General features: G+C 38.3%; 1 protein-coding gene across 8 annotated transcripts in view; it reads left to right on the forward strand.

The window, feature by feature from the left end:
• The window catches only part of MASTL (microtubule associated serine/threonine kinase like), a 39,838-nt gene that overhangs the window by 9,148 nt on the left and 9,032 nt on the right, over positions 1-21,658 (forward strand). For 2 of the 8 annotated variants that reach the window (XM_071215479.1, XM_058297779.1), the window contains exons 3-11: positions 945-1,084; positions 1,681-1,769; positions 2,217-2,323; positions 3,243-3,390; positions 7,013-7,185; positions 10,332-11,465; positions 12,493-12,631; positions 16,824-16,937; positions 18,081-18,182. In XM_071215479.1, coding sequence (XP_071071580.1) covers positions 945-1,084; positions 1,681-1,769; positions 2,217-2,323; positions 3,243-3,390; positions 7,013-7,185; positions 10,332-11,465; positions 12,493-12,631; positions 16,824-16,937; positions 18,081-18,182 — 2,146 coding nt within the window. Of the gene's footprint in view, positions 1-944; positions 1,085-1,680; positions 1,770-2,216; positions 2,324-3,242; positions 3,391-7,012; positions 7,186-10,331; positions 11,466-12,489; positions 12,632-16,823; positions 16,938-18,080; positions 18,183-21,658 lie in introns of all 8 variants that reach the window. The other 6 variants (XM_071215478.1, XM_058297777.1, XM_071215480.1 and 3 more) reach the window with 3 other exon arrangements.

A 21,658-nucleotide genomic window follows, 5' to 3' on the forward strand; every position in this document is an offset into this window, starting at 1 on the left:
CATGCACAAGGAGTGCGCCCCATAAAGAGAGCTGCCCAGCACGAAAGAAAGTGCAGCCTGCCCAGGGATGGCGCAGCATACACAGAGAGCTGATACAACAAGATGACACAACAAAAAGAAACACAGATTCCTGGTGCTGCTGATAAGGATAGAAGCAGTCACAGAAGAACACGCAGTGAATGGACACAGAGAGCAGATAACTGAGGGGAAAGGGAGAGAAATAAATAAAAAATAAATCTTAAAAAAAAAAAAAAAAAAGCCTGTGTCATGAACAATAGCCCCCCCCAAAAAAAAGAGACTGGAAAATTGTTCTAGATTAGACACTAAAGAGAAATGACAGCTTAAATGTCTTACGTGGTCCTGGCTCAGGCAGGGTGGAGCAGTTTGGGTAGTGGAGGGAAGATATGCTATATAAGGGGCAGTATTGGGAAGGCTGGTGATATTTGAATATGGACTAGACATAGCATTATATTGGTATGGAGTTTACCTACTTTTATTGCATTGTAGTCATATAAGAATATCTTTATAAGGAGATACTTGATGAATAATGTAGTAAGAGGTCCTGACCTTATCAATTTTAAATCTTATTCAGCAAAAATAAAAGTGTGTCTATACATACATACACATATTATTTATTTTATATGCACCTAAGGCGAAGGGAAAAAGCAAATTGTCAAAATGAGTGACTAGGTGAAGGGTATGTGGGAAATCATTCTAATATTCTTGTAACTTTTCTGTAAGTCCATTTTTGTTTAAACATTAAAAAAATTTTTTTTTAAAACCTTTATGACAACATGGGCAAACTTGGTATTGTGTAATGAATGATACCAAGAAAATGTTTGTTACAGAACCATGGTGAAAATATGTAACAGTAATGCCAAAATAATATATTTTAAAAATAATTCTATTTTGTGTTTTGCAACATTTACATTCCTTTTTGACAGGTGATGGAATATCTTATTGGTGGAGATGTGAAGTCTCTCCTACATATATATGGTTATTTTGATGAAGAAATGGCTGTGAAATATATTTCTGAAGTAGTGTTGGCTCTAGATTATCTTCACAGACATGGAATCATCCATAGGTAATGAATAATTTCCTCCAAACTATTATTTTTAAACAAGTAATCAATATGCATTAAATATCTGAGTCTCAAATATTTGTGCTAACCACTAGCCCATATATCCAGGTCATTTAAACTTTAGTGGTAGCGTGTGTGAGTTTAGAAAATTCATCAATTCTTCTTTTGACTCCTTCTGTTTTTTAAATGTTTCTTTGAGGATGAGGATAGCATTTTAATGTGTATAACACTGAATCCTTTTCCACTTCTCTACCATCATACAAAAGTGTTATTTTGTAGTCATAGCTCGCGGACAATGTTTTATTTGTGAAGAAAGTCAAGTAAAGTGACTGCTCTGTTAAGACTTACTCTCATCTCCCCTTAAAGAGAGAAATGTGATTTTTGCCATGCTTGAGATTTGTTTCTATTGAGATTATTTTAAAATTTTAATGTAATATGTAATGAATAATTCCAAAGATGACTAGTATTAAATCTATTAACTTTTTGTGTGGATTCAGATATACTGAAAATGTATAACTTTCTCTTTTTTTCCTCTGATAATTCTAACATTAACACTGTTTCTTTTTAAATTATCTGCTATTTGACTTTTGTGTGTACAGGGATTTGAAACCAGACAATATGCTCATTTCTAATGAGGGCCATATTAAACTGACAGATTTTGGCCTTTCCAAGGTTACTTTGAATAGAGGTAAGAAAAATAGCACATAAATGCCTTTTTAAAAAATCTAACAAATTTTAGGCACTACATTTCACTAAATGATACTGTTTTATCTGCAAAGTAATTTTTGATAAATCAAATATTGGAAAAGAAGGTGGTGTTGCCAGTTAGGTAACACTCTCCTTTAGTTACGGAGTGCTCCCTAAAAAGCTAGGAATTTGGGCCATTTCCCTGTGTTCTATTCATTTCAGAGCAATCCTTTGTCCTGTTAACCTTTTTAATGATTTCAGTCAGTTGATTAGTTCTGTATGATTCCCCTATGGCACAATGGCTTCCCTGAGTATAGTCATCTTGCAGGAGCCAGTTGTAAGTAAGGTTAAGAATGTGGAAAGAACTGCAATTTCAGAACACATGACTGTTGATTTAGTAGATGACAGTTGAAGTTTCTAAAAAAATTCATTTCCTTTGCGTGCATAGATATCAATATGATGGATATCCTTACTACACCCTCAATGGCTAAACCTACACAAGACTATTCAAGAACCCCAGGACAAGTGTTATCTCTTATCAGCTCTTTGGGATTTGTAAGTATTTGATTAAGAAAAAACCCACATAACCTGCCCCTTCCATGATTACCATTTAAAAGTTGAAATCCCAACATTTTCTTTCATGTATACTGAACTTTTTTTTTAAATGAATGGTCAAGAAATATTTAAATATCACTCATATTGAGTAATTTTTATACTTTTACTTTAGCAATTTATCTACTTAGGTAGTATATTAATCAGCCAAAGGGGTGCTGATGCAAAGTACCAGAAATCTGTTGGCATTTATAAAGGGTATTAATTTGGGGTAGAAGCTCACAGTCACAAGACCATAGAGCGTAAGTTACTTCCATCACCAAAGTCTGTTGCCATTTGATGGAGCAAGATGACTGCCAGTGTCTGCAAGGGTTCAACCTTCCTCTTCCTCCTAAGGCTCCCTGGTCCCAGCTCCTCCTGTTCTTAACTGTATGTTAGCATAAGGCTTGTCTCTCTGGCCAGGGCTCATCTACTCTGCTCTCTTTGTAAGGTCAGCTGTAGCCTATCAGGCTCATTTTCTTCCCCGGGCCTCTACCGTTTCTAATGGAGCTTTCTCTCTTTCTTCAGGTATCTGCTTCTCTGTGTATTTACTTCCTGGGGCTCCAGCATCAAAACTCCAACTCTCTCCTCTGCAGTGTCATTTTCTCTGAGAGTCCCAGCCCACCAAGGGGATGTCCTACTGACGTGGCCAAATCAAAGTCCTAATTTTAATTTAATCAAGTAAAAGTGAAACTTCTGAACTTAATACAGTCAAAGCGGGACACACCCAGAGAAACAGACCAGTTTATAAACATAATCCAATATCTGTTTTTGGAATTCATAAACAATGCCAAACTGCATAGGTGGTATAATAGTCTATCTTTGGTGGTTTTGTGAAGGTAAATCTGTTAGCAATTTTTTTTTAATCTTTCTTTTTTTATAGTACACACCAGTTGGAGAGAACATTCAAGACTCTGTAGATACTCTTTCAACCCATGTATCTGAAACATCACAGCTTTCTCAAGGATTAGTTTGTCATATGTCTGTAGATGAAAAGGATATTACTCCTTCTAGCAAGCTACTAAACTCATGTAAGTATAAAATGAAAAGTAGCTTTTTGTTACATTTGTCCTTTGAAGAACAAAATGGTTTAGAACTTTAAAATTTCTAACATCAATTTGATAATTTAAATATGCAAAAATTAGAACAGTTTGTGACATTCCTACATTTTACTATGTAAAGGCCATTTTGGACAAGGATTCTTGAAGCTGTTTACATCAACATAATATCTTTAGCTAACAAGATCATCTCCAATTACCTATAATATTGAAACAACCATTGGGTAAATTTCACTATATTTGATCTATGGAAAACTAATATGTGAAGTGGATATAGTACCTGCTATATGTTGTCTTTTTTAAAATTAGCATCCAATGAAGACAAAAGCCAAGTAGTAGAGGAGGAGAATGGGTCAACCTTATATGTGTATAGCACTTACCTCTCGCTTTATCACTCAGCTAGTGTAGACAGTTTGGTTCTGTGTGCCCATGTTCTTCACTTTAGGAATGTGACTAATAGAGCTCTGAAGGGTGATTGCTGTTAGGTGTGGCTTTCATAGATGTTATCTCATTTTGGTCTTCACCAAATTTGTACATATGTAGGACATATACAATATTTTCTCCTTTTTACAAATGAGAAAACTGATGTTTGAAAAGGCTTAGTTACTGTTTGAGTTTCCTAGGCTTCTTAAGCAAATACCATGAAATGGGTCAGGTTAAACAATGGGAATTTATTAGCTTACAGTTTTGAGGCTAAAAGGAAGCCTTAATCAATATGTAATCAAAGCAATGCTTTCTCTCTGAAGACCGGTGTTTTGGGGCAGGCTGCCAGCAGTCCTTGATCCTTAATTTGTTACCTGGCAAGGAACACAGCGGCATCTCCTGGTCTCTCCCTTCTCTTTCATGATTGATTTATTTTAGCTTCTGACTGCTTCCTGTGGTTTTCTCTCTCTCTCTCTGAATTTTACTCTGCTTATAAAGACCGGTAATAGGATTAAGACCTATCCTGATTCAGCTGGGCCACCCTTTAACTGAAGGCACCTCATCAAAAGTCCTCCTTATGATAGGTTCATATTGAGAGGAATGGAAAAAATTTAAGAACATGGCTTTTGGGGGTAACATGTAACATCAAACCACCACAGTGACACATTAGTATGTGGGAAAGCTAAGTCTTGATTGCAAACACAATTCTCTGTCCATTGAGCCTTTCCTGAGTCTTATTTTTGTTAAAATCATGACTGGGAAAAAAAATCATATGACTGAAAAAAAATACATAGGTTTGATAAATAGAAGACTTAAAATATGGAACATGTCAGTGTTATTTATGGCCTAGTTCCTAAGGAATAATAATTGCTTCTCCCTTAATATTTTTTTGTAAAGATGTATTTTTGTTATTTATTTCTCCCCCTTTTCCCCTCATTGCTTGTGCTTGCTGTCTGCTCTCTGTGTCTGCTTATCTTCCTTTTAGGGGGCACCGGGAACTGAAACCAGGACTTCTCATGTGGGAGGGAGGCACCTTATCACTTGAGCCACATCTGTTCCCTGCTTGTCTCCCTCATTGTGTTTCCTCATTGTGTCTCATTGTTGTGTCAGCTCACTGCATTAGCACATCACTTCAGCTGCTATCTTGCTCATTTTCTTTGGGAGGCACCAGGAACCAAACCCAGGACCTGCCTTGTTACCACATGGGTGCTCAACTGCTCAAGCAGCCACTTCCACTTCCCTTGATCATTCTTTAATTTAGTCAGGATGGCACTGTGCTGGCCACTTAAGTGGATGTGAAGATGGATAAGAGAAGCCCTTGCCTCAGAGAGAACTTGTGATTTATGTGGGAGGGCAGGTATACAGGGATAAGAAGCACACTCCTAGATAATAAATGCTATAAGATGACACCATGATGCAGCACAGAAAGTGACATATGCTAACAGAGACAGATCAGGAATGGCCCTAAATTAAGATATGGCAACAACCAAGCTGGACCCAAAAAAGACAAACAGGACCTTAATGGTGGAAATGTGGTGGAAAATGGCATTTCAAGTGAGGTGCTGGCATGGCAGGAGCATGGATGCGTGGCAGTGTATTCCACCTTCAGAGAGTAGGGACAGGGTCTAATGTATGGGAATTAGAAGCTTGTACAATGGGAAGGGAACCTTGGCAGGTGGAGGGGGGAGGATCCAGTGTCATTTCGGGGAACCTAGGGTCAGCTGCAAGAAATGGGAGCTATGAAAGGGCCTATGTGGTCTGATCATGTCAGTGATCCAGAAAAACTCAGCCTGCCCATGGCATTCGAGTAGACAAGTACCCACGTTCCTCAGGGAAGGCTGCTGAGCAGTTGAGCCAGACAGCATGGTCAATGGCCAGTGAGCTTCTGGATTTCCATTGAAAGGATTTCTGTACCAAAAAAAAAGGTGGAATTAGATGGACTTTGAAATTCTCCTTCCAATTTTAAAGTTGTAGTTTCAAGTTCAGTTTTCAAGTGATTAGATCAAAAAGCCTAGTAATTTACTTGAGATTGAAATCATGGTTCCCTCTTTGGGGAAAGAGAAAAGATAGGTGTGCATGCATGTATTATGAGTTTTTGTAAAACTGTCTTATTGTGTCTCTTTCACATTTGAGTGATGATTTTCAGCAGCATCATTTATATGTAATACAGGAAAATGCATCATGTCAGTGGTGCTGCCAGCCAATTTGCCATTGCTTAATTGTTTTTTCCAGTGGTATTAAGGAAATACCTTAAGAATGTGTATGGGCGGCGGACTTGGCCCAGTGGTTGGGGCGTCCGTCTACCACATGGGAGGTCCATGGTTCAGGCCTCGGGCCTCCTTGACCCGTGTGGAGCTGGCCCATGTGTGGTGCTGACTCGTGCAAAGGGTGCTGTACCACGCGGGGATGTCCCCCATGTGGGGGAGCCCCGCCTGCGGGGAGTGCCCCCCCGTAGGGAGAGTGGCATAGCTCGAGGGAAGGTGCAGCCTTCCCAGGAATGGCACCGCACACACGGAGAGCTGACACAAGATGACACAACAAAAAGAAACACAGATTCCTGTGCCGCTGACAACAACAGAAGCAGACAAAGAAGACGCAGCAAACAGACACAGAGAACAGATTACTGGGGTGGGGGTGGCGGAAGGGGAGAGAAATAAATTAATTAATTAAAAAAAAAAAGAATGTGTATGACTCACCCTTGTAAGCACACAAGCCTCAACATTAGAATAAAGCTACAGTGTTAATTAAATGCAAATTGAATAGAGTAAATCTCATCCCATTCCATCCTTACACCACACCTAAGGCAGCACATCAGTAATGCTCCTTATCAAGAGTAGTTTCACATTGAATCATGGATCCTTAAAACTAATTTCCTCCTAATTATAAATTAGTTCCCTTGTCTTGGTTTGACTTTACTAATGTTGAGGGTTTCTTGTTTTGTTTCATTTCTGAGCAGTACTTGTATTTGTAACAACTTGTATACCTAAACATAATGGGAAGCATGCAAGAAAGGTGTGGCTCCATCCATGTGGATTGGGTGGTTTTATATAGAAATAGTTTTGATATGCAGTACTTTATATTTTGCCTCATTATCTATAGAGTAAGAAGGCAAGTTAAGTTAGGAACAAAGAAATATATGACATATAAGCCCCAATTTTTCTCTTCACTGCAGGTCTTGAAACCATTGCCTCCAGCCCAGGAATGCCAGTGAAGTGCCTGACTTGTAATCTAATTCAGTCTAGGAAAAGGCTGGCAACTTCAAGTGCCAGCAGCCAGTCCCACACTTTCATATCCAGCGTGGAATCAGAGTGCCATAGCAGTCCCAGATGGGAAAAGGATCATCAGGTTAATGAGTTTTATCTTACCCGGAATAATTATATAAGTCAAAGTAATGATGGAAACACTTTGTACCTTTTCATCTAAATTCTGAAAGGAAATAAAATTGTTATATGAATGGCAGTCAAAGTGTTACCAGTAAGCAAGCGCACATTTTCCTGTATATTCCATCAAATTCTTTTGAGAAATATTTCACTTCTTATTCAGATGTGAAATTGTTCTTCCTTGACTATATAAGGAGAGTCCAATTTTTTTTTTTTTAATTATTGCAGTACATTAATAGTAGACATTTGCCTTCTAGGCCTCAGATGGACTTTCTACTTTAATTCTTCACTATGGTATAGACATTAGTTAGTTGGGTCTTTTTATTTTTATTTTTTAACCTGTATCTTATTTTAAAACTCACTCTACCACGCTCTATGCTGTTTTTCCTCTCAGTTTCTAACTTAATGGAATGGTAACTCTTCTGGATCAGAAATAACTTTTAGACCACAAAGGTAACATAGTTGTGCCCTTAAAAGCGTCTATTCTGAGGAGATTGCTTACCCAATGAATGGATTTACATAAAATTAATTTACTTCTTTTGTATTTTCTGTTTTTGCCCTTTAAAAGATATTAATGCTAATAGATATTGATAAGAACCAAAATTCAAAATTACACTACGGTAAAATCCTGACAAAATGGAAGGTTAAGTTAGAAAAATGTTAATGTGCAAAAAAAAAAAACCACCACGTTAATATGATAAAATAATTTGGATTTTATCTCCTTCTTATTCTCAATAATAAGGTAATCTTCATTTTCGTTGGATATTTTTTTGTTAGGATTAAGTCAAATGGTTTTTCAGTTAAGGCAGAATTTCCCCATCTTATTTCCTTTTCTCTTTATACGCTGCTATATAGTAAAATCTGCTACAGGATAAACAGATTTTCATGCCTTGCTCTAGCTATCGTTCCACCTCTTTCCTATTGAAGAAAGCATATTGTGTAGTATTTCAAACTCTGTGTGACCTTCTTCCTCCTGCCTCTTCTGCCTGAAGAGTGTGATGGAAGGACTGTAGCAGAGATCCTCAGGCTAGGATCAGAGAAGAGAGGACCGTAAGGGACCCCTGATCACTTTACACTGATCCCGAAAGGCATCAATTTCTTTGCTCAAGGATCAGTGATTCGTAATTTGGGGAATTTCCTTTTTGATCCTGACTAACCATTCCTTATTATTTAAAGTAACTTAACAATAGTTTAGCAAAGTTTGATATGCACATTTCATAAGTAGACATTATTAGAGTTTACTGAAGATTCTCTCTAATTAAGTACTTTAAGAAATCCTGGTTACCATGCACCAATTTGCAATATGTCTAAAGCTCTGACTGCACATGAGTTCCCCAGATAGTTGGAATTCAAATAATTTTCAAGAAAAACATTTTGTTTCTCAGTTGCAACGTCAGTTTACTTTGCTGACAATGGATTAAAATCCTTCTCATTTTGGTTTTTAATTATAAATCACTATGAGTTTAGTTTCATCCTGATCAGTTTGGTTTTATTGTGCTTGTATGAAATGATACATATTTATATTAACAATATTTTTTGTTTATAATTTTCCAGTAACTAGGCATCAAATCCCATGCAGTTAGTAATTCAAAACAGAACCATCCATACTCATACCAGTTTTCATAACAGCATTATTCACAATAGCCAATAGGTAGAAACAATCCTGTTTCCTTCAGGATGATTGGAGAAACAAAATGCGGCATATCCATACAATGAAATAGTATTCAGCCATAAAAAGGGCTGAAATTTTGACATATGCTTTCACTAGATGAAGCTTGAAATCATTATTCAAGTGAAATAAACCTGAAAGAAAAAAAGGACGAATATGTATGATTTCATTTCTCTGAAATATCTAGAATAAGCAAATTCATAAAGACAGCCAGTACATTAGAGGTTGCCAGCAGCTAGGGAGAAAGAAGAATTGCTTAATGGGTGCAGTTTCTGTTTGAGGTGATGAAAATGTCCCAGAATTAGATCTCGGTGATGGTAGTACAAAAATGTGAATATAATTAACACCACTGAAGTGTACACTTAACAATGGTTAAAATGGGAAATTTTGTGGTCTCTATATATTACTACAATAAAAATTTTTAAGAAAAAAGAATATACCATACCCTTATTGCAAAGCAGGTATACCTTGCCCCTAAATTTGCCTAAATATGTTGGCTATTAATTTGTCCTATTTAAATAACATGTAATACACTAACAAAATAAGTGTTACATATTTTACTTTTATTTTATTTATTTAAAGATTTATTTTATTTATCTCCCTCCCCGACCCCTGGTGTCTGCTTTCTGTGTCCATTCGTTGTATGTTCTTCTGTGTCCACTTGCATTCTTGTCAGGCAGCACCAGGAATCTGTGTTGCATCACCTTGCTGTGTCAACTCTCCATGTGTGTGGTGCCACTCCTGGGCAGGCTGTGCTCTTTTTTTGTCTTGGGGTGGCTCTCCTTGTGGGGCGCACTCCTTGTGCATGGGGCATACCCATGCGTGGGGGCACCCCTGTGTGGCATGGCACTCCTTGCACACAACAACACTGTGCATGGACCAGCTCACCACACAGGCCAGGAGGCCCTGGGTATCAAACCCTGGACCTTCCATATGGTAGGCGGACACCCTATCGGTTGAGCCACATCCGCTTCCCAGTATTACTTATTTTAGACCAGTATTTCACTCAAAGTAATGTGTATAAACTTATTCTGGGTGTTGTTTATATTGCCTTTTTTTTTTTTTTTTAGATTTCTTTTTGAGGTACCAGGGCCAGGGATTGAACCTGGGACCTCGGACCTCATAAGTGGGAAGCCAGCGCTCATCCACTGAGCTACATTGGCTTCCCTGAGTTGGTTTTTTAGTTTGTTTTGCTTGTTGTTTGTCTTTGTTTTTAGAAGGCACCGGGAACTGAACCCAAGATCTCCCATGTGGGAAGCAGGTGCTCAACTCTTTGAGCCACATCCACTGCCTTATGTTGCTTTTCAATTCTGGTTTTCCTTGTTCTTTTGTCTCACTGGAAAGTGGGGATAGGTAGCATAATATTTTATAGGGTCCTTTATCCCGCTTAGGTGGGAATCTTAGCTTTATAAAACTAAGAAAAGTATTTTTTCCCCTCTCAGGAAAGTGATGAGGCCTTGGGCTCGAAAATGATGAGTTTATATGCAACTGACAAGCCTTTATCTACAAAATATACTAAAAGTTTCAATAAAAAGGATCTCGAGTTAGCTCTCTCTCCCATTCATACCAGCAGTAGCGTTCCTGCCGCTGGAGACTCTTGTGTAAACATTGCTAAACACTGCTTCTCTGAGAAAACTTCCTGGGAAGGACGAGAAGGGCATGTAAATAACACGAATATGGGCACTGACACAAGACAGCCTGGCCTTCCCCAGGCAAGTCAGTGGGCTGTGGATTCTGGCAATATGACTGAAGAGCACCTTGGAAAGAAAGGCTTGAAAAGAAATTTTGAGTTAGTTGATTCCAGTCCTTGTCAGGAAATTATACAGAATAAAAAAAATTGTATAGAGATTAATCATAGTACTGAAATGACAGATTGTTATGCAAATCAAAGGACAGGCTTAACAGCTGAAGTCCAACACCTTACGCTGGCGATATGCAGAAGTCAGCAAAATGACCATGGTAATAAGAAGAACATTGTCAATTCTTTCACTGATAAACAACAGACACCTGAAAAATCACCTGACCCAATGATAGCAAAAAACCTTATGTGTGAACTGGATGAAGACTGTGAAAAGAATGGTAAGAAGGACTACTTAAGTTCTAGTTTTCTCTGTTCTGATGACGATAGAGCTCCTAAAAGTATATGTATGGACTCCGATTCGTCTTTTCCTGGAATTTCTATAATGGAAAGTCCAGTAGAAAGGCAGGCCTTAGATCCAGATAAAAGCATCAAAGAATCCTCTTTTGAAGAATCAAATATTGAAGACCTACTGACTGTATCACCTACCTACCAAGAAAATACCTTGCCAAAGGGCAGTGAGAATCCTGACATCCAAGACAGTAACCAAAGAATGTTAGCTCCTTCTTCAGAGATGCTGAAAACATTAACCCTCTCTAAGAGAAATGCTGTAGCTTTTCGAAGTTTTAACAGTCATATTAATGCATCCAGTAACTCAGAGCCATCCAAAATGAGCGTTACTTCTTTAGATGCAATGGAAATTTCAGGTGTTTATAGTGGTTCATGTCCCATGGCTATAACCCCAACTCAAAAAGGAAGAGTTTGTATGCCTTATCAGGTATGTTAAAACTTTTCTAACACTTTGTTCTTTGCATTTTAGAAAAACTATCAAGTCCAGACATTTACCTCTTGACTGTGTACATCAAATAATTTTGTTCCCTTTGCTGAGAATGAGTTGCTAAGTGTTTTAGTGCAGAAAGGTAGTAATAACTTTATTCTTAACTATCATGTCTCTTTCTTTTAGTGTAGCTTTATATATTTTTCTAAGAAATCAGGAAATATAGTCACATATTTTCACTCAGTCCTAGCACATTGAGATACAGAATTAAAGTCCACTCTACCTTACTGGCTTCTCAAGACCCACTTAGATGGATCTGTTTTCTTTATAGAAAAAAGTTTAAAATATATTTCAAATCTTATTTTTATTTTCTAAACCTTTACCTTTATAAACCCAAAGTTTCACTTTTTTTCCTTTCTTTGGGGAGACATCATAATATATATAAAAAGTATAAAACCTGAACTTAGGGTTACAGGACTTGGGTTTTCCTCCAAAACTTATTGAGTGACTTAGAAGAAGTCCCTTTAACCTCAGAGTCTTTCTATCTGTTCATAGGTCATAATCTAGTCTGTTCTGCTGACTTCATAGGGTGGTTGTGAGGCAACAAAATGCCACGAAGACTGTTAAGTGCCATTTAGTACAGGATTTTATATTTCGTACCATCCTGAGTATTGTCCTAATACCTCAGTTATTTATCAGTTACAGCCTTCCTTAGTAATGAGAAGCTTGTATTAGTCCCTGCTATCAAGAAATTCTTTATTGAGGATTTTTTCATTGTTTCTTACATATCCATATCTTACTGAAATAATTGGTAATATATATATACACCATTTAACCCCATTAGCTATTAGGGCTTTTCATAATTACAATAGTTTCAAGTCCATTCTCTAAACTCATCAAGGATCTGACTATGTATATTTTATGCCTGGCAACCTATGAGCAAGCTTTTCTATTGTTTTAGCACTTTCATTCACTGTAAAGAGAATTAAGATATTTGTTGTTTCTTAAATGCTTTTTGAATTAGCAGACCCCAAATCAGACCAAGGTGGGAACTCCATACCGAACTCCAAAGAGTGTGAGAAGAGGGGCAGCCCCTGTGGACGACGGGCGGATTCTAGGAACCCCAGACTACCTTGCACCTGAACTGTTATTAGGCAGGGCCCATGGTAAGGCATGTATGACTTGAGGTTTTGAAATGTTGCCTATCTGTGGCTATTTTCTTTTCAGGTAAAATTGTTTTGGATTACCTAAAATAAAACAAACTTAAGCAATACAAATTTTCTCCTTTATGTATGGCATTTATTGTAGAAAAAGAAAAAAGAAATAGCCATGGCTGTCCTACTCTCTGAATGTGAAAGCCCAAACACTAAAGAACCTGCAGCTGTTTCACCTTTGCCTTCTGGCTCCGTCTCCCATTCCCTCTGGCCATCCTGGAATTATCTTCCATCCAGATATTTCCTCGGGTCGGTTCTTGATTGGATTGGGGGATGTAAGTTTGGTCTGACCTCTTTGGTCCGCTGAAGTCTAATCCTGTTTAGAGCTTACCCTTCCTCATACCCTCGCCAGAGGGTTGAACCAGACACAAACCATCCTTCAAAATGGAACATGAGGAAAGAGTGAAAGGATATTTTCATCTGTCTTTCTTCCCTTTCTCTCTCTGACGATGTTTTTCCCTTCCTACCTTCTGGGTTGAATTCCATCTCTGTGCTTACTGCTTTCTCCCCTTTTCCTTGGCTCCTTCATGATGGGCTCTCTCCCTCTCCCTCCCCCTACTTTACCCCTTCTTCTGTCTTAACTTCTTTGTTCATTTTTTTCCTGAGCCTGAAAATAAGTCTCCGGCTTTATCTTCCCCTCACTGGCCAACTTCTCAGAGGTTTCCTGTTTTTTTTGACTGGTTATTTTTGTTCTGGCCATCTGATGGGTATCCTTACTGTTTAACCAGAACAGTCACCAGTGATGTCCTTACTGTCACATCTGCCAGCCTCTTCTCTGTCTTGTTCTTTGACCTGTGTTGCTTCTCCTGTTTCCTTCTCATCCCATCTTAGTACAGAAGTTCAAGATCCTGCTCTTAGCCCCTTTGCTCTGCACATGCTCTCTGCCAGGCTCTTCACTTCTTTGACCTCAGTGTCGCCTCTGTGGTGACGGTCCCCAGAGCTTTCTCTCTAATCCTGGCTTTGTCTGGGCAGTGCACTCAAAGCCAAACTGCCTGCCAGGTTCTACTAGTCGATTGTTGCATGTCAAAACTGACCCAGTTAGACACTACACGGTCCCTGCATCCAAGTATTTAAGCCTAGTTTGTTACATCTCTGCAGTGTTTCTCCTTTCCTTTGCTTCTCTGCCACTGCTCTCTGTGAGAACCTCATCTTTCACTTTAATACCTTTCTAACAGTCCTCCCAACTTCAGTCTATTTTCTGTAATCATTGTCACCAGATTCCTCTTCTTAAGACATAGTGTGGTTCAAGCCACTTCCCTCTCAAAAAGCTACTCTGGCTCCCTCTTACCTGCAAAATAAGATCCAAATTACTGATCATGGCATGCGAGGCTCTAAACACTCACACTAGTTCCATCTCTCAAACACATTCTTCACATGCCCTGTGTCCCTATTCCATTTCTTAAACATATTTATTCCCAGGTCTTCCTTTTACACATGGGTTTTGCTTAGTTTGGAAAAGTCAGTCCTCAGTAATCTTCCTGTCATTTCTCATCCTCTCATCATCAGTGCAAGGGTCACCCCTTCCATAAAGCATCCATTGATTACTGGTGAATTATCCATTTCTTATTCACTTAGTTTAAAACAATATCATTCTGCCAGTGTTGTGATTAGTTATTACCTCTATCTTCATTACAAAAGCTTAAGAAAATTTCTAAAGATCAGAATCTGGGTGTTTATTCTACATAGCACTCCAGGAGAATTTCTTGGAAGCACTCAATAAATGTTAACAATATTGGTGATAAATTGACTATTCCCCTTTCTCTATTAGCCAGAGCAATTCAGTCCTGTGGGCAATTAGCTGATTTATGTCCAGTACCCTTTGGGTCAGTCATTTCCCAGGGTTTTGTTTTGTTTTTTGAGGTACTGGGGGTGGGGGATTGAACCCAGGACCTTGTGTATAGGAAGGCAGTGCTCCATCATTGAGCCACATTGGCTTCCCTGAGTTAGTTTCCTCATTTGCTTTGTTGTTTGTTTTTTTGGGAGGCACTGGGAACCAAACCTGGGATCTCCCATGTGGGAAGCAGGTGCTGAACTGCTGAGCCACATCTGCTCCCCGTTTCCCAGCTAAGTGGTCAGTTCTACCAACAGCTTGTTTACTGCATTGTAATTTTATCCTCTCTAATAGGATATAGTATGTAGGTAAGCTCCAAATTCCAGATCTTGTTAACTGTTTACCTCAGCTATCTAGTGATCTATTTTTAAATTTCTATTTTCTATAAAAGTAATCTGAAATGTAGTTTTTAAAACAACAAATAGGACAACAAAATTTATAATAAAAAGTAGCAATTCCATGCTCTCTCCCTCTTCCCCCAAACCTCACTCACTGGAGCAGTCATCTTTTATGGGAAAATATCTTTTTCTTATTCATCTTTATAGCCCTTCTATCTGACACAATACCTGGTACCTAATTTAATAGATGATGTAAGAATTAGCTCATAGTTTTAATATAATAAACCTAACTACTATTTTCTTATATGCAGGATTTCTGACTTCAGGTAAGTGAGCTTCTCTATAAAATAATATGGCAAAGCATATTAAATGAACAGTCAAAGTATAACTAGATCGCATTACGAAAGACATTTGTTTGCCCTTTCCGCTCACATATGAAATACAAAAATGAACTGTCTTCTGTCATCTGGGCAGGAAGGCATCCAGAAAGGTTGATTTTCTCTTGTGAAAAGATAGGCAGGCATGCAGTGCTCTTTAGAATTTTTAAAGGTAGTACAGTCTGAAAATACCACTTCCTTATTGCAACAGAGGAGGTAGGCATGGTAAAAATAGTTCAATTTTCAGCTACAAAAGCACTTGAATTTTCTAAACCATTTAATTCTGTTATCATTAGAAAATAGTGAGGTGTAACAATATCAGTCTATTCCTACAAATTGCAAAAGTGGGTTCTCAATTAGAAAGCCAGTAATGTAAACAAGGCCATTCTTTTTCTCTGGCTAATATTATTACAATTGCTCAGATTCATCACAACATGTGATCTTATTAGACTTTGACTCGAGTATATGGGTATGTGTGACATACCCGTGGGGAAATCGTGTATGTTTTTGACATGAGGACATTTTGCCTGAGCTGGGGAAGGGGTCCTAATTCCTAACTTAGGGGAAATAAATATATTTTCCCCTGATTTCCCCCACTTTCTCTGTTATTTGGTTGAAGCTTTTTTCATACTATCTAATCCATTGGAATAATTCTTTCTGAATGCTGCTTAAAAGTTCTACTAACTGAGGTGGCTGGTATGTTTTTATAGTGATTACTATATAAGCAGAAACCTATAGACTATTTGCAGCTTGTGTTCCTTACAAGGAAGATGGAACGATGTGGCTTGCAGGTAAAGGCATTCTAAATTATTGTTCCTGTGGATAGATTCCACAATGCTTTCCTACTTGTTTTAAAATGGAATGGTGGCAATTGCTCATCAGAGTAATGAATTTTATGAAATTACCTTTAAAAGAGTGTTTTTCAGATTAACACTAAATTAGAATTGCTATCCTAAATTTATATTGATGTTAACCATTTTTGGACTGAAATTAACTTGATTAGGAAACTTTCTTCATAGAATTAATCCCAAGTCTAAACAAGATACAAAGTCATGTTTAAAGTTATTGTTTAAAACATTTCTGAAAAAAAAAAAGTTTGTATATAAATGACACTTCCAATAAAGATTAATTTAGAAATAAGTTTTACCTATTAAAATCTTTCTTCTAATTATCTCTTCAAGCCATAGTTTGGGAATATTCTTTGTTAAATTAATTTGTCACTCTATTTTATTAAAAGGAATTATGTTACACTAAAATGCTCTGTAAAAAAAAAAGCTCGGTAATTAAGACTTTCCCTACTTGTCAAATTATTCTTCAATTAGTATAAATGCTGCTTAGTTATTAATAAATGACAAAAATGACTTTAACTTTAATTAGCTGTGGTAATTGCTAATCTTCTTGAAAAACAGAGAAGGAGGCATGAATGACAACGTTGCCTTAATGAAGGTAATCTGGGTTTTTCTACCTTATGAAGCCAGAAGAAAACCTTAGGAAATGGATGCCTTCTTTATGCACAAATATTCCTGTATTAATGTTTCCGTTGGTAAGACATCTGGAGGAAAAGTCTGCAAATTCATCTGTTTCCTCTTCAATTCCAGGTCCTGCAGTAGACTGGTGGGCACTTGGGGTTTGCTTGTTTGAGTTTCTAACTGGAATTCCCCCTTTCAATGATGAAACACCACAACAGGTATTCCAGAATATTCTGAAAAGAGGTGATTCTTTTTCTTCTATTAAGTTAGGTTCAATATTTATGCATCAGTTTTAACAAATGTACCACATTAGTGTAAGATGTTATTAATAGGGGGAAATGGGAAGGGGTAGGGTCTATGGGAATCCCTTTACTTTTTTTTTTTAAAGATTAATTTTTAAAATTTATTTCTCTCCCCTTTCCCCCTTGACCCCCACGCCAGTTGTCTGTTCTCTGTGTCCATTTGCTCTGTGTTCTTCTGTGTCCTCTTGTATCCTTGTCAGCGACACTGGGAATCTGTCTCTGTTTTTGTTCTTGTTGAGTCATCTTGCTGCGTCAGCTCTCCATGTGTGTGACGCCACTCCTGGGCAGGCTGGACTTTCTTTCGCCTGGGCCGCTCTCCTTACGGGGCACACTCCTTGCGTGTGGGGCTCCCCTACGCGGGGGACACCCCTGCATGGCAGAGCACTCCTTGTGTGCATCAGCACTATGCATGGGCCAGCTCCACACGGGTCAAGGAGGCCCTGGGTTTGAACCGTGAACCTCCCATGTGGTAGGTGGATGCTGTATCCATTGAGCCAAGTTTGCTTCCCGCCCTTTACTTCCTATGTAACTTCTTGGTAATCTAAAACCTCTTTAAAAATAAAGTTTAGGTGGCGGACTTGGACCAGTGGTTAGGGCCTCTGTCTACCACATGGAAGGTCCGCGGTTCAAACCCTGGGCCTCCTTGACCTGTGTGGAGCTGGCCCATGCACAGTGCTGATGTGCACAAGGAGTGCCCTGCCATGCAGGGGTGTCCCCCATGTAGGGGAGCCCCACGCGCAAGGAGTGCGCCCCATAAGGAGAGCCGCCCAGCATGAAAGAAAGTACAGCCTGCCCAGGAATGGTGCCGCACACATGGAGAGCTGACACAACAAGATGACTCAACAAAAAGAGACACAGATTCCCATGCTGCTAACAACAACAGAAGCAGACAAAGAAGAAGACACAGTGAATAGACACAGAACAGACAACCGGGGTGGGGGGGTGAAGGGGAGAGCAATGAATAAATAAATCTTTTTAAAAAATAAAAAAATAAAAATAAAGTTTATTATATTTTTTAAAAAGTCGTTTATCTCTGTGTATTATTATTTTGGACAGGGGTTAACAAGCTCATTTGTGTTTGTAGATATCCCTTGGCCCGAAGGTGAAGAAAAGTTATCTGATAATGCTCAAAGTGCAGTAGATATACTTTTAACCATTGATGACACAGAGAGAGCTGGAATGAAAGGTAAGGTTTTATGTTAATGAACTCTTTACCCCGACTTCTTCCAAGTGATGGTTGTTAATAACAATATCAAGTTCCAATATAACATTAAATACAGATAATATGACTGCTAAATTGAAAAAAAGATAACTCAGTTTATTTCTGCCCTTTAGGTAAGCATTGATATAGTTGCCCTTAATCCACAATAAAACTCAATGCAATCTTCACTCACTGAATTTTACATATCTCAACTGGTACCGTAAACAGTCTTACCTTGTCAGTATCATATTTTGCAAAGTCTGATAGAAGTAAAACATCAACAAATACAGGAAATCTTTTTTATCAAAGCCTTCTGTAATCTCTCATTGCTTCATTTCTGATACTATTTTCAGTTGACATATGTATCAAGTCCCAGGTTGATTCAAAGAAACAAACTTGGTACATTATGAACCATTAGATTTTTTTTTCTCAATGAAGGGTATATATTAATCCTCACTTTTAAAACTACTAAATCTGATGAGCAGCCTTAAAATCCTTTTTGTAATAAGGCATGAAAAAGACAAATAAGCATTTTGACCCCAGATGCATTGCCACATGAAGTATGGTATATTTAGAAAAATGAGCTTTAATAATATGTCAACTGCATCATGATCTTTTTTTATTATTTTTTTAATTAGAGAAATTGTAGGTTTATAGGAAAATCATGTAAAAAAATACAGCATTCTGTATGTTCCTCCCCCATTGTGTGCATTAGTGTGGTACCTTTGTTACAATTGATGAAAGAATATTATTTTAGCAAATTATTAATAATTTATATAATTATTATTATATATTAACGATAGTCCATGCTTTACACTAGGGTGTATTTTTTTCCCAATATATCACTGTGTTACTAACACCTTGTATTAGTATGGTACATTTGTTATAATTCATGAAAGAACATTTTAATAATTACACTATTAACTGTAGTCCATCGTTTACAATAGGGTACACTATGTTGCACTGTCCTATGTTTTATCTTTTAATTTTTATTCGAGTAACATATACAACCTAAAATTTCTTCTTGAAACTACATTCACATATATAATTCAGTGTTATTATTTACAGTATCAGTATTGTGCTACCATCACCACCAATCATTTCCAAAGTGTTATAATCAACCTAAATTCTGTATTAATTGAACATCAACTGCCCATTCCCAACCCCAGCACAGCCACTGGTAGCCTATGTTCTATATTCTGAGTCTATGAGTTTGCTTATTCTAATTATTTCCTATAATATTTGTCCTCTTGTGTCTGGCTTTTTTCATTCAATATGATGTCTTCAAGATTTATCCATGTTGTTGCATGCATCTTAACTTTATTCCTTTTTAATGCAAATAGTATTCTATCTTATATTTATACCACATTTTGTTTATCCATTCATCAGTTGATGGACACTTGGGTGACTTCCATCTCTTGGCAATTGTGAATAATGCCACAATGAATACCAGGGCGCAAATATCTGCTTAAATCTCTGCTTTCAATTCTTTCAATTCTTTCGGGCATATACCTAGTAAAGGGATTGCCAGGTCATATGGTAATTCTATAGTTAGTTCTCTGAGGAATCACCAAACTGTCTTCCACACCATTTTACATTCCCACAAGCAATGAATGAGTGTTCCTATCTCTCCACATCCTCTCCAATACTTGTTATTTTCTGTTTAGGGTTTTTTTTTTTTTTTAATAGCAGCCATTCTAATGGGTTTGAAATGGTTTCTCATTGTGATTTCTTTTTCATTTCTCTGATGCCTAATGATGACCAGCTTTTCATGGGCTTTTTGGCCATCTGTATATCTTCTTTAGAAAGATGTCTTTTGCTCTTTTTTTTTTTAAGTATGGTATCTGTCTTTTTGTTGTTAAGTTGAAGGATTTCTTTATATATTCTGGTTATTAATGTTTTATTTATTACGTGGTTTCCAAATATTTTCTCCCATTATGTAGGTTATCCTTTTACTTTCATGATAATGTCCTTTGATGAACAAAGGATCTTTGATGAGGTCCCGTTTATCTACTTTTTCTTTTGTTACTTGTGCTTTGGGTATAAAATCTAAGAAATCATTGCCTAAAACAAGATCCTGAAGGTGTGCTTCCATACATTTTCTTCTAGCAGTCTTGCAGTCTTACAGTCTTGGTTCTTAAATGTAGGTCTTTGGTCCATTTTGAGTTCATGTTTGTATATACTATGAGATAAGGATACACCTTCATGCTTTTGCATATGGATATCCAGTTGTCCCAGCATCATTTGTTGAAGAGATTATTCTTTCCCAATTGAGTAGCTGTGCCAGTCTTGTCATAAATCAGGGAAGCGGACTTGGCCCAGTGGATAGGGCCTCCGCCTTCCTCATGGGAGGTCCGCAGTTCAAACCTGGGGCCTCCTTGACCTGGGTGGAGCTGGCCCACGTGCAGTGCTGATGCGCGCAAGGAGTGCCTTGCCACACAGGGGTGCCCCCGGTATAGGGGAGCCCCACGCCCAAGGAGTGCCTCCCATAAGGAGAGCCGCCCAGCATGAAAGAAAGTACAGCCTGCCCAGGAATGGTTCCACACACACGGAGAGTTGATGCAGCAAGATGTCACAACAAAAAGAAACACAGATTCTCATGCTGCTGACAAGAACAGAAGCAGACTAAAAAGAACAACATGTAGCAAGTGGACACAGAGAACAACAACTGGGGCAGGGGGGTGGGGGGAAGGGGAGAGGAAAAAAAATCAATTGGTGGGAAGCGGATTTGGCTCGACTGATAGAGCGTCCACCTACCATATAGGAGGTCCAGGGTTCAAACCCAGGGCCTCCTGACCTGTGTGATGAGTTGGCCCATTGTCTTTCATCACTGTAAGATCTGTTGTCTTGTATGTACAGTGACATTTTCTTCCATATATTCCCCCAGCGTCTTGTTTTTTTCATTTCATCTTCAAAGAAGCTTTAGGATACAGAAAAGTTGCATAGTGAATACAGGTGATTCCCATATACCAATGCCCTCCTCCCTTTTCCCTCTCCCTGACCTCACTGATATGAATTAAGCAAATTGAGCAGACTCACAGAGCTAGAGTCTGGAAGATAGGTTTACAGGAGACAGGGAGTAGAGGGTGGTGAGCCAATGTCTATGAGGGCAAAATCTATGATAAGGTGGAAGGGTGTGGCTGGGCAGTGGATGGGCAAGAGAGCAGTACACAGACATGATTGCGTTCAGTGGTGCTGTCTGACAAGGGGGTAGGGTGGGGGAGTTGGGTTGGGCTATCTATGGGCCTTGTGGAAGGGTCAATCGAGGGAAGGAACAGATGAAGTCTGGGGATTTGCAGTTCTGTGGTTAAACCTCTAATGTTGGAAATGTTCTTTTGGCAGATAGGGCAGGGGAGGGTTATTGGTATAGGGTGGCAGGTGTGGGGGCATATACAGGATAGGGTGCACCTGGGGAAGGCTTCTATGTAATATCTAAGTGTTCATCTTGTCATAGTGTGTTA

Source organism: Dasypus novemcinctus, chromosome 5 (genome assembly GCF_030445035.2).
Source record: "Dasypus novemcinctus isolate mDasNov1 chromosome 5, mDasNov1.1.hap2, whole genome shotgun sequence".
NCBI lineage: Eukaryota > Metazoa > Chordata > Mammalia > Cingulata > Dasypodidae > Dasypus > Dasypus novemcinctus.